Genomic DNA, 13086 nt, shown 5'->3' with positions numbered 1-13086 from the left:
CAACCCCACACAACTGGTAGGTCACCTTCAGAAGGGCATCTTCAATAGTCAAACTGATTTCTGTCTTTCCCCCTCCCATCTGCTTATCTGTCCAAATAAACCAATGTACCCTAAAACATGAAAGCAAATGCCTTTGGAATTTCATGCTTGTGCTTTCTCTCAATCTAATATTTGCTTAAAAATGTACTATATGAGACACATGTCACATCAGTTACAGAAACACACATCAGATGTGTATTCAGATCTGGTTCTCAGAGAGCTTCTGGCCAGACACAACTGGGCAAAACAGAAAGAAAGCGTTCCTGGCACTTTCTGAGCACATCTCTCAGTGATGGATCAGCAGCACTTCTCAGCTATGGCCACAGGGATTCATCTGCTCCAAAAATGCTGACTTACAGGTCATGGCAAGACCTCTGCACTGGGGGCCTGTAGCTTAAAATGGAGCCAAAGCAAGGTGAAAAGTTGAGAGGGTGCCTTTGATCAAGTGCCTAAAGGCTGATTTGCACTCAAAAGTCTGACAGTTCATGAGTCTCATGGCCCATGGACCCGGCTAGCAGATATATAAAGAACCAATCATCTCAATTATCTCTCCATCTCACTGGGTGAAATATCCCCCTGTGTGGCAGGGCCAGCAGGAGACCAATGCATCATTTCTGTCCTGTGCTGAGGGCTGGAGAGAGCTGAGGGACATGCATGCATTCTGCTGCTCATCTAGCACAGGGAGGAACTGAACTGATTCAGGTTTCCCTGATATTTTGTTTCTCCCTTTCCTGGGATGTATCAGTATCCCTGCACATATTTAAATCATAACCACTCTCTATAACTAGTTATTCCACAAATGAACAGGGCTTTGTTTCCTGTAGGTAAAGGCTTAAACTGCTTACTTAATTCATCCATCATGTTTACTCCAGCAAGCCCTATCACTTCCAGCCAGCATTTTGTCCCAAGCTTTCTCCCACTTCTGCTAGACTGGGCAGACAGGCTAATACACAATGAGCCAAGTGTTTGCTGTCCCTGATTGTGGAGAAGGGCTGAGTTCACTGCCTTTATCCCAATGATGGTGTTAGATGCTGAGTCCCTGTTCCATACTCTCTCAACAACCATCACCGTGTGGAGGGACCACCTGTATTTCTCACCACTGCTCCCTTGCCAGCAGCATTGGTTGAAATTGTCCAGCAAGTTCCAAATGAGCTGAGAAAGGCTGAGATTGCCAGCCAGCCAGTGTGACTGCAGGAGGAGTTTTGTTTGAGGAATCAGATTGTAATCAGGAGAGGGAGCTTACCAGAAAGGGACAGGAACCATTTAGGCTAAAGAGAAACTTTGGCTTGCAAACAAAGAATGTAAACTGACTATGAATCATTTGAAGCTGGCATCTGGAGGGAAATCTTTAGCTGTCAGAGCAAGGAGGCTCTGGAACTGCCACGTGAGGGAGCACAGCTACAAGAAAATGGCAAACTTTCACGATGGCATTTGATGAAAGGAATTAGATGATGCAGCTGCCTGCAACTGAGGCAGCACAAACACAGTGACTCACCAGGAAGGTTCTCTGTGTTCCAAATGTGTGTGTACATCTTGTGTGTGGGTGGAGGTGTGCTAGGGATGCACATATATGCACTTCACTTGTGCTGAAAGTTAAATGAAACTTATAATAATGAAAGATCTAGCCTGCTCATGCTCTCATTCAGGAAAGGGAACATTTTGTGTGTGGCAAAATGAAAGTCTGTGGCATAAACAGGACTGCTTTCTACTCACACTCTCTTGAAATCCCAACATGATAATGTCATGACAGAGTCCCTTGTAACCCACGTTCTGACCTGCCAGTATGAAGTGGGTACCTTCTCTTCTGATGTGATACTGGCTTGCCCAGTTATGCTGGAAAGGGCCTGGAAGTCAGTGTTTGGATTAAGATAAAGTTGGAGTTCCTCAGCTCTTGTCATAATTGTGTAATTAAACCACAGTGGAAAATTAAAGCCTTACAAACAATGCAATGTTTATTCTTGCCACAAAAGCGTATTGCCCAAGAGAAAACTGGCTTCTGTCTGAAGCCCTGGAAGTCTGACAGGCCTTCCCCTCACTCAGTCTTCTGATGACTCCTGAGCAGTGGTCCAGAACTGAAGCCCAAGCAGACTGTGTGCCAACATGCACACAGCATGGCCCCAGTGACTCCCACTGCTTCCAGAGAGTCCCCAGCAGGACTGGGAGAGTGCACTCCAACACCCACCCATGCAGCTGGAATGCTGCCTGTGAGAGCTCAGGGCAATGTGGAGCATTTATGCACAGCCTGCAAGGGGAACAAGTATTGAAGGTATTTTTCTGAATTGATTTAGATGAGGCATATATTGCTCTGCACTCAGCAGAGTTAGCTAGTTCCCTTCCTACTCCTTCAGTGGCCTGACTGACCATCAGAGCAGCTGGGGGTTGTGGTCTAAGGGAAACATCTACACTAGAGCACAGGGAATAGTTTTGGGTTAAGCTTGCTGGCACAAGAAGAAGACAGGCTACGAGACACAATACTTGTGAATTTTCCAGCCAGATATATGCCTCCAGAATATGAGTTGGATTTCAAAGACTCCCTGTACAACAGTTTGCAGGTCCTCTGCCAGCACTACACCACTGTGTTCATGATGAGCAGGAATTTGTAGAAATACTGAGAGGAAGGCAGAGAAATTCCTAAGAGAACTTAGTTCAGTTGTGTTTAGCAGTTTAATTCACTGCTAAAGACAACACCAATGTCCAAAAGCTGCTTATGCAAGAGAAAGAATTATATTCCATTGCTGCCTAGAATAATTCAGTTCAGATGCTTTTCACAAGAAGAGGAAAAGCCCCTAACTTATCAACATCTGGGCAGACTCCATAAACAGCTTCCCTTCTGTGGCGTACTACACTGGCATACATTGAAACAGATATTTGAAGAACAAAAATTGTGATGTTGATGATATTACAGGCTCTGAATATTTCTTCCAAGGAAATGATGGCTTATGTTCTCCATGCTTTGCAATTAGGGCCTCGGAGAGGCTCTGCCACAAATACTGCCTAAAGCATTTAAAAATACTCTAGTTTGGCTCTACTTGCTGTTTGAACATGCTGTGGAGCTGTGACACTGGGAAAAGCTTCCAGACTCCAAATAGCTTATCAAAAAGAAAAGATTCCTTCTATTTACCACAACACTTTGACTAAGCTATATCCCAGGAACTAGACATTATTTCAGTGTTTGATCTCCAGGTTAAAACAGGTATTTAAGTGAGACAAGAATTGATCTTACACATGAAGTAAGGTTAAAAACTGATTAGAATCAAGAGAGAGCTCAAAGTGCTTCCAAATTTATCTGCTGCCAAGAACAGATGATATTAATCTTCATTTTCTGCCAGAGGCTACAGGGAGAGGAAAGGGAGACAGAGGGTATTTATTTGGCCTAGTAAAGTCCTTGAAGAGAAAGACTGTGCCTCAGATTTTCCACGCCTACAGACAGGGCTTGTGATGATGTTCAGCCTTTGCACTCCTGGAATAAGTGGATACACACACCAGCAAGGCTGCCAGTCCAGAAGCCAGTGATATTCAAAGTAAAAGGCTGTGTTAGACATAGGCAAAATAATGTACCATTCTCACCCTGTTAGTAAAGGTTGAGCAAGGTACAGTCATTTCTGACTTTTAAAAGCATACTGAGAGGCAGACACTGAGCAGATAATATTGTGATCAGCCAAGTCTTGAATCCTTGCACAGGACAAGAGTGGCTGATTGACAAGTTTCTTTATACCTACCCTCACATCACGGTACTAAAGTAATTAACAAGATAGCCATGCTGAACAGGGCATGTCCCTACCAATCAGGGGAGGAAAGGCCTATGGACAAATACTTAGAGGGTCTGCATAATTATGCTCGAAGTACAAAATTAAATTTCCATTTTCCATGCCAAAGAGTTTACAGTCAATAGTCAACAGGTGAATTTAACAGAGATCAAGGAAGTGCAAGATCCCTGTCAGATGAACTGTAGCATATGCTGCAATCACACTCCTCACTAAAGCTGAGGAGCTGATCAAAATAATTGTAAAAAAGTATTGAAGATTCACACCGAATTATAAAATCCTGGGAGTGTAATTAATTCACCTAAAACACAAAATCCTTGGTTTAGTACTCCCTTTAACAATAACATCACCCCAATAACAACCAAATTAACAGATTTTGCTAAAATTCAGTATCCATTACTTAAATTTTTGGCACAACGGTTCCTACTCATGGAAAGAGTAATATTAGCTTCAAGTATCAAGCGCTGAGCATCAGGTATCAGTTTTCAAGTCTTTGAGAAGAGATGAGTTTTGAGCCACTACCTCTGGAATTTCTCCAGCATAATGGAGACAATTAGGTTTTCAGTTCAAGTTCAAAAATATCTTGCAGTCATCTCTTCATGCAAGCTGGCTTTCCCAACATTCAGAAGATATGCCCCTTAGCATTTATTTATTGTTCAAATCCACATTTGCAATATAAAACCTTCTATTCTTTTCTTTCCTGCCCTTCCTGTCTAGCAAAACAAACTTTTTCTAACCTTTTCATGCAAAATGGAACACCGTTATAAGATGAAACAGCTCTGATCCAGATTACATATTCTCCAAACATTTTTCCCAAAACAACAACCTTTCTCATTTTATTTCTCAAAATTTAGGCTACTTAGAGCTCAGCTGGAAACACCTCCTTTGCTGAGCTTGCTGCTGGGATAACTCAGAGTTTCACAGGAATCTACATCCTGGTAATTTCAATCTACTCTAGGAAAAAAAAATACAGCTTCTCCCCATACTTATTAATGAGAGAACAACACCACATGGCACCATCATAGCTGGGATTTGACTTTTCTAACGTTAGCCAGCTAAGAGTTGGAACTGGTTGCTTAAGATGCCAACTGTAGTTGGTGCAAAGATAGTGAATCCTCCAGAAAGTGGCACCATCAGCCCTCGACTGAACATCTGAGTGGCAGAAACCAGGGCACTGCTGCTCACTGCCTACAAAAAACTGACAGACACATATGGCTGCTGCAGTGGGTAGAAGTTCTCTTAGTGGCTAGAGCCCATGAGACTGCTTGGGAGCCTCCTGATTGTGGTTCACAGTTTTCCTCACAGGCAGGGTGCACTTTTTACAGATGGGTTAGGTACTGCAGTGATGTTACTCTGTCCTAATTCCCTGATCATTTCTAGCAACTAAACACCTTTCCTCAAAAAAGCCCTTCTGAAACTTGTTAAAGGCTGGCAGTGATTGCTTAATATTTCTAAAATATGAGTCAGGAAGAACATCTAGCTTTTTATCCAGAATAATTCAAGGCTTAACTGTACAGACTGTACTCAAGCAAGCCTTCCTTTAAACAAGTGCAGCTGGAATACTGGAGCTGCAAGATGTTATTTCTGTCCAATCTGCAATTTCCAGCCAAAATTCTAAATTCCATAAATTTAAAAATTACAGGTTTGAGGTCTGACAGAGTTTTGAAGGTGTACCTGAAACTCCTAATTTCTCTTCACATTTATAGATCTGCAATTATCAAGCGGTGAATTTGTAATTTTCAGTGCAGAACAAATCCCTTCAAATGTCTTGCAAATCCCCAGACCTGGGAATGTGCAGAGAAAACAAAAACAGACTGACAGAGATGAATTTATTTTACAGTTTTGAATTGTTGAGTTGACAAATGCACAAACTTATTCCAATGAGTGACGCCAACAGTGTGGAAACAATTGCCTCCCAGTCTCTCAGCTACACCGTGGAGCAGCAGCCATGCTCCATGTCAATCTACACCTCCCTGTACAGCTGCCTCACTTGCTTCTGGCTGGGGAAGGCACTGAGTTTGGCCCTTATAAGCTCATTTATGTTCATCATTGCCCTTGCAAGAACATCCTCTTAACTTGGGCTTAAATGGTTTTGATTCAACTATGTTGTTACAATGGAGAAAAAGCACATGATGTGCTGCAAGGAGAGTGGGATTGAGGAACAGCTCAGACTGCACTTCTTGTGAAGCCTTGCTCTCCACTATCTTTCTAGACACTCCTCAGCAGCCATTGCACCAAGAGTATATAACTTACAGACTTTCAGATTTTGGGCAGTCATGAGTGACCATAAAGTGGTGCAAAGACATGTGAAACAGCAGCAGGAGGAGGAATTATAAGATGCCACCTCAAAGGGAACTTAACTGAGAACTTCTGACCTCCCTTTCTCCAGGAGGTGCTCAGCTCTGGTGCACCAACCAGACCAGTCTGTGTCTGTACTGACTGCACCCTGACACTGAGGCAGGGAACTTGCCAGAAGCCCTCTCATCTCTGCAAGCAGGGTTGTAAATCATGATGATGGGGGTCTGGGGTGTGTGTTGGGGGGGAAATCTCTCCTGCCGTCCTGATGCATTTTCACTAGTCCTAAAATCATGAGCCAGACACAGTTAGCGTGATAAAAAGGGGTTACCTTTCTATGGATCCTTATATTCACAATCCTTATATGCAAAATTCGTCAGGTGGAAAATGCCAAAGATGCACACACAGCATAAAGTGTATACATTTTAATAAGTTTTACAAATTAGCATTTCTGACAAGAATCCCCAATTAAAAACATAGTTGGTGAGGTAATCCCCCCAGTTCAACTCCTTTTCAAATTCCCCCTCCTCTAGATAGGGACTAAACTGTTTATAAAAATATGTCTCAAAGAGCTGGTCTCAACTTTGGTTCCCAGGAAGAACCAAGATAGGATAGGACCCTCAGACCCCCAGCTTGGAACCTTTAGAATGTGTTTTGTCTTTCTGCTTGTCAGGCAGGGTCAGGAAAAGTACTGGAGATAGGCTACAAATACAATAATAGGATACAAAGCTACAAATTGTCTTAGGCTGGAAATGGATGATGTGGCTGGGGTGTGTATTCTATGGCCATCTGCTAGAACCAGGTGGGGCAGTTTCTTCTGTTAATTGGGCCACCTGTTAAAACCAGGAGGGGCAGCTTTCTTTATCTCTTCCACAGCCAATCCTCCCTCCAGGAGATCTCTTCTGTTCATGGCCAGTGAGTGTCCCTGCATGGCTGAGAAAATTCCATCATCCTAGTGGGAAATTCTCTGCCCAGAGGGAGGAGCCAAGCATTCCTACCTGGATATAATCTCACTTTTGGAACCCCCACATCAGCCTTTGCCTACTGCATTCCCAGAGGAGCAGCTTTCTTCCCCACTGCATTCCCAGAGGAGCCCAGGCCCATCTCCACCAGCCCTGGAGCTCCAGAGGAAAACTCCCCCCTTGTGCAGGATCCTGCTCCAGCAGAAGCACAGCTGGCACTGCAGGAGGGCTGAGCCACCCTGGAATGGGACTGCTGCCACCACCCTGACCCACAGGGTGCCAAATCCTATTCTGTTAGTGGGGTTTTTTTTGTATTAATGCATTTTTATTTTTCCTAATAAAGAACTCTTATTCCTACTCCCATATCTTTGCTCGGGAGCCCCTTAATTTCAAAATTATAGTAATTCAGAGGGAAGGAGTTTATATTTTCCATTTCAAGAGAGGCTCCTGCCTTCCTTAGTAGATACCTGTCTTTTCAAACCAAGACAAAATTTATGTGTAAAGAACACAGAGAATATGTAAAAGACAAGGCAAAAAAAAATAAAAATCAATTCAACATCAATCTGAACTGATTTTGAAGCTAACAAAAGATACCCATTCAAGCCTCTTCCTCTGCCAACCTCTGAGATGTCTTACCAGTGCCAGTCTATTTTATCACCTAATGCACAAGCCCATTCTCCTTGCAAGCATTTCTGTGGTTTTTGGAAAGCATCTACTGAATAGTGGTATCATCAATTTGTTTTTCTGACTCATTACTAATTGCACTTTGTTTTCTACAATTTAGGGAAGATGGTGAAAATCTTCCTAAAAACCTTCAAGGAACATTTCATTCGTCAGCACAGCTTAGAGATTTCATTTTTCTATGTGTCATCTTACTCCCTACAAGGCGCCTGTCTCTCACTATAATTAGTGGTATTTTAAAGCTTATGCATGTAATTCTAGTCTTTGCAGCTCCATTCACTTTGATGATGCGCTGCTGCTTCACATCCACTGAAGTTCTTGCCTGTGGCTGAGATTTTAGGTATACATTTTAAGAGAAAATTAAGAGAAATCTAGGTTAGTTTTATCCTTGGTTGCTGGCCCATGAAGCATTATAAATATTCTGCCTTGCCATGAATGAAAAGACTCAACTAGTGCACTTCTGTGCATTCTGATATGGTACCAACCACATCCATAAACAGAATTTCAAAAGGATAACAAAAAAAAAAAAAATTAAAAAAAAAAAAAAATCAGCCTTGGCATCTGAAACAGATTTCCAACACCCTCTCCCAGCTCCCTGTGCTTCCCTTGGGCTAATGAGAAATAACAGATGCAAATGGGTTACTTTTGAAAGCACAGCATTTCCTCCACAGCTGATGCAGTGTGAAAATCCATCTGAAGCCCAGCAGACATACCCATGAGCAAGTTGCCTCTGAGCTTTGCCAGCAATGATCCATTTCACCATACTGAGCCATAAAGAGAAAACCAGACAAACACCTCCTGGCTGCATCACAGAACAAGAGAAGCCCTCATTTCTCCCCACTGCAAAATACCAATTAAATCATGTTTCAAGCCATCTACTTCTAGTAGGAGCTTAATGCAGTGCAAAGTTAGCTTATTTCTTCCCCTAAAAGCATTCTCTTCACACACCACACACAACCCCCATCAGGTGGAATGATTTCTCTCCTCCTCTGTTTCTGTGGCTGGCAAGTCAGAGCTGAAGGAAAATCAGTCTGCTGTCTGATGAGCTTTTGATAAAATTCCAGGCTGAAGCACTGCACTTCTTGATTTATTTAGCATTCAAACATCCCCAAGAGCTTCTTCAGTTTTGCACCCCTGCCTTTGGCAGTTTCAGAATGCAGCTTTCTCTGGAACAGCTCGAAGTTAAGAGAAGTCCTTGTGCCAGGTCCAAACATACCACTGGTAAAAGGATAGTGTGTCTTGAAATGACACTTTTGGGCTGCCTATCTGTACTCCTTTAGTGATTTGCATGATATGTTTATGTACTAACTTGCCCAGATATATGCTGGGTTTTTCTCTGCTTGTTTTTCCTGTGGCTGCTGCTCTCAGCACTTCCAGTTCAGGTTATGAAGAAGTTTTCTGTTTGTTTCATGTACCATCACTAAAAGCAAATAGCAAATAACAGCTCATTTCAGCCAGGGTAATACTGCTGCCAGACATTAAAGAACTGAGCAGACACAAGGAAATGAAATTAGCTTTCATGTGTTGCTCTCACAGAGCCTATAAAGTTCAACTGTAGAAACTGGAAAATAATTATCCTAAAACTTCTTGTCTAGACTGAGCAACTATGGCATAAAGGAGACATAAAGGAAAAATTTAGTGAGCTTCTCTTTGCCCAACCCACAGCTCAGTGGCTACATATCACTGGAACTAAAAAATGCTTTAGCTTCAGTGACATTTTGTTCACCCAGCAGATTTCCCCTGTAGTGCCCACAGCAGTAAAATGCCACGCTGTGCCATCCTTCACTGCTCAGCAAAGACTCTGAGCAGTTCTTTAGAGCTGATAAGGAAATTCAGTTGTCTAGGCATAGTGACTACAAAGAAACACAATTTGCTGTGGCCTCCTGGTTCGTGTATAATTGTTACAGTGCAGAGGGAGTGACAGAGAGGAGGGGGACAGAGTACCATGGTGCTGGTTTTGGGCCCTAAGTCCAACAGCTGGGCTTGCATGAGGAATGCTAATCCAGAAGCAGTCTGAATTTGTGCTGCTGGAGCCCCTGCACACCCACATCTGCTGCACAGTATGGCAAATGCAGTGGGGCTCCCATGCAAAATAATCACGCCTGTCAAAATAAAGGCAGAAGTACCTTTGCTCAGGCATTATCTCCTTGACTTTATGAGTAACTGGCTACTATGCAGATCCTGGAAAGCACTGAATGTTGTTATTTACCACGAAAACAGGATCAACACCTTAGAGATATCTCACTGTTCTTTTCCCTGGAAGACCTATAGCAGGCACAGGGCTGCAATGTTATGTTTTGATCCAATTTATTATTTCTTTCTAAGGCAGAATTAGGCAAACCTCATTTTTCTCTAAGTTCCACTATCACTTCCAATACTAATACTACACAGATAAGTATCTGATCTGGAAACACTGTACATTCCAGATTTCTGGAATATTCTGTTTTCAGGACAAGCAAATGGGGAGCATGTTATTGACCCTGATATCCTGTCCCTGGAAGCAGCTGAGAAAGGAACCTTTCATAAAGCACTCATGTTGCCATTGCTGTGACTCAGGAAATAAAAGGAAGCTGAAGGCTCTGGGTGTTTTCACCATAGGGTTGTGTCTAGAATCAATATGAAATACACAGGTACTCTTTACAGAAAATACATCAACATAATTGTTTGCATCCACAAGACTGAGTTGTCCATATTTTTAGCATAGATATTGGTAAGCTGTGTTCTTTTTCCTCCTTTGTTCTTTTCCTTGCCTCTTTGCTGCTAAATCACATAGAATTACTATTGGTTTTTTAACACCTTAAACATTAACAGAATGGATGGCTTCCTCTAAGATAAACAATTCTTCCAAATGGGAAGAAAAACAAATTGCTTGAACATAATTTTGGCTTTTACTGTCATCTGTGTTAGCATTTCTGCTTTGCTCAAAAATGAGAGAAGACTTTTCCAGCTCTGCTTTGTAGAGTATCAAGCAGAGACTCTGAAGAGGAAGGTACAAGCACTAAACCTCAGCAAGATTTATGGTACTTCCTATCTGACTTTCTCTCAGTCTCCAAAAGATTCTGCTTAGCATGAAAGCCTCCATTTTTATTGCCCCTTCCAAAATGTGGTGAATTCTGTCTGTAATAACAGGGGATTCAGCAAAGCCAAGTGCAAGGTCCTTGATGTGGGTCAAAGTAATCCCAAGCTCAAATACAACTGAGCAGAGCATGGATTGAGAGCAGCCCTGCCAAGGACTTGGGGGTGCTGGTGGATGAGAGCTGGACCAGAGCCAGCTGTGTACACCTGCACCCCTGAAACCAACCACGTCCTGGGCTGCATCCAAAGAAAAATGATCCTCAGGTTGGGAAGGGAATTCTGCCCCTCTGCTCTCATGACCCCACCCTGGAGTACTCTGTCCCCAGTATAGGAAGGACATGGACCTGCAGGAACAAGTCCAGAGGAGGGCCGTGAAGATGCTTAGAGGGCTGGAGCACCACTGCTACAAAGACAGAGAGAGCTGAGATTGTTCTGCCTGGAGTAGAGAAGACCCTGGGGATTCCTTAGAGTCCCATCCAGTTCCTAAAGGGGCTCCAAGAGAGCTGCCAAGAGACTTCAGACAAGGGCCTGGAGTCACAGGATAAGGGGGAATGGCTTCAAATTGCCAGAGGGCAGAGTTTGATGGGACGTTGGGAAGAAATTCTTGACTGTAAGGGTGGTGAGGCGCTGGCACAGTTTGCCCAGAGAAGTGGTTGATGCCCCATCCTTGGAACTGCTCAAGGCCACATGGGAGTGGGCTAGAATTAGATGATCTTTAGAGTCACCTCCAAGCCAAAACATTCTGAGAGCCTCTGATTTCATCACCCTATACACAGGTTCAGTCTTTAGCTGAAAGCAAAGCTTATGAAAATGTGCCTCACTGCATAACTGCAAGGTATGAAATTACCTCTTTTTTCAGGGCTTAATCACATCAAGACATCTAATTTCTGATGAATTCTTGTTCTTTCTGTGAGAACAGAAATTGCTGATCCGCCTTACATTCTTATGTTTACACTTATATACATCCTCCAGTTTATACAGTTTAAACCCTGTTCCTGCTTATTTGAATCCAGGAGCAAGAAAACCAGTTAAGTGTAGTATCTGGCCCCTTCCCCCATCTTTACTCTGGGAGGCATTTACCAGGTTGGAGGCTGCAACCCTAATTAACTTCACCCAACACAATACATGTAATATAAATGGCACAGGAAAAGGCAATGTGCTCTGTAATCCTGCTAACATATACATGGATTGCTTTTCAACTGGTTTGATTTAAACAAACCTCTTACTTGTTTGTACTGATAAAAACTAAGTAAGCAGCAACTGATGACTCAGGCAGAAACGTATCTATGGCATGGAGTGCAAAGTCTTGTTTGAAATTTTTTAATGGATCTCAGGCATTGTTAATTTTCATGTGGCAAGATAGTTTCTGAAGATTGTCTTCTTCTTTGCCATTTAACATCACTTACACAAACAAGGGATTTGGAGAACAGAAGTATCTGTACAAGGCAACTCAAAATGTCTCCTATCCCACGCCTATCACAAAGGTGCACACAAAAGAGTAAATAACATATGGGTGAACATTAAGAGTGGAATCCTTACCTGCCCTCCTTTAGGCTGGTATTTGATATTATCTGTTGACCCAATTTTGGACCTGACATTCTTGAGGTCAGGCAGAGGCTGATTAATAACTCGTAGCTGCTTTGGAGTGGCTGGAGATTTAGGAGGAGTGCGAATTATGGCAACTTTCTTCTCAGTAGGTACCAGAATTGCAGATTTGGGGGTCCCAGGAGTGTGGGGAGTTCTGGAGTAACTGGGTGTCCCAGGAGTGCCTGGGGTACGTGAGGCATAGCTTGGTGGTGTCCCTGGAGTGATGGCAGTGGAGCCAGGAGTAGTGGGGGTAGAAGTTCCACTTTTTCCCGTTCTGCTACGAATTGGCTCTGATCCTACATTCAAGAAAAAAAAAACAGCTTTAGAGCCACAGAAGTACAGCTCTTCTTCCCTTTGTACTTCCAAAACTGCATCCCTGTGTGCCAGGTGAGACAGCTCTTAAGATGGCACTGCTACTGTTGGAACAGCAGCTTGAATGGGCCTCTGTGTGTCTTACTTGGCAAATCAAGCTGCCAAGAATTACCTTGCCATGAGAGGTTGAGGGAATGCCCCCAGAGTGACTGAGCTCTCCATTCTGTAACACAGGAGTGCTTTCCACAATAGCTCTGCTTTCTGCAAAGCTGCCCAAACAAGGCACATCATCACATTTGTTTCCATTTTGGGCAAAGGACAAGAAGCATCCTTGGAATCCAACCTTTGGGACTTGATGCAGCCAATTTCAA

General features: G+C 43.0%; 1 protein-coding gene across 50 annotated transcripts in view; it reads right to left on the bottom strand.

The window, feature by feature from the left end:
• The window catches only part of MAP2 (microtubule associated protein 2), a 233749-nt gene that overhangs the window by 9110 nt on the left and 211553 nt on the right, over nt 1-13086 (bottom strand). For all 50 annotated transcript variants that reach the window (XM_085585422.1, XM_085585413.1, XM_085585424.1 and 47 more), the window contains one exon: nt 12356-12699. In XM_085585422.1, coding sequence (XP_085441548.1) covers nt 12356-12699 — 344 coding nt within the window. The remainder of the gene's footprint in view (nt 1-12355; nt 12700-13086) is intronic.

This window comes from Lonchura striata, chromosome 7, assembly GCF_050655825.1.
Source record: "Lonchura striata isolate lonStrDom1 chromosome 7, ASM5065582v1, whole genome shotgun sequence".
Taxonomy (NCBI): Eukaryota; Metazoa; Chordata; class Aves; order Passeriformes; family Estrildidae; genus Lonchura; species Lonchura striata.
Note: the sequence above shows the minus strand (reverse complement) of the source record. Positions and strands in the feature narration are given on the sequence as shown.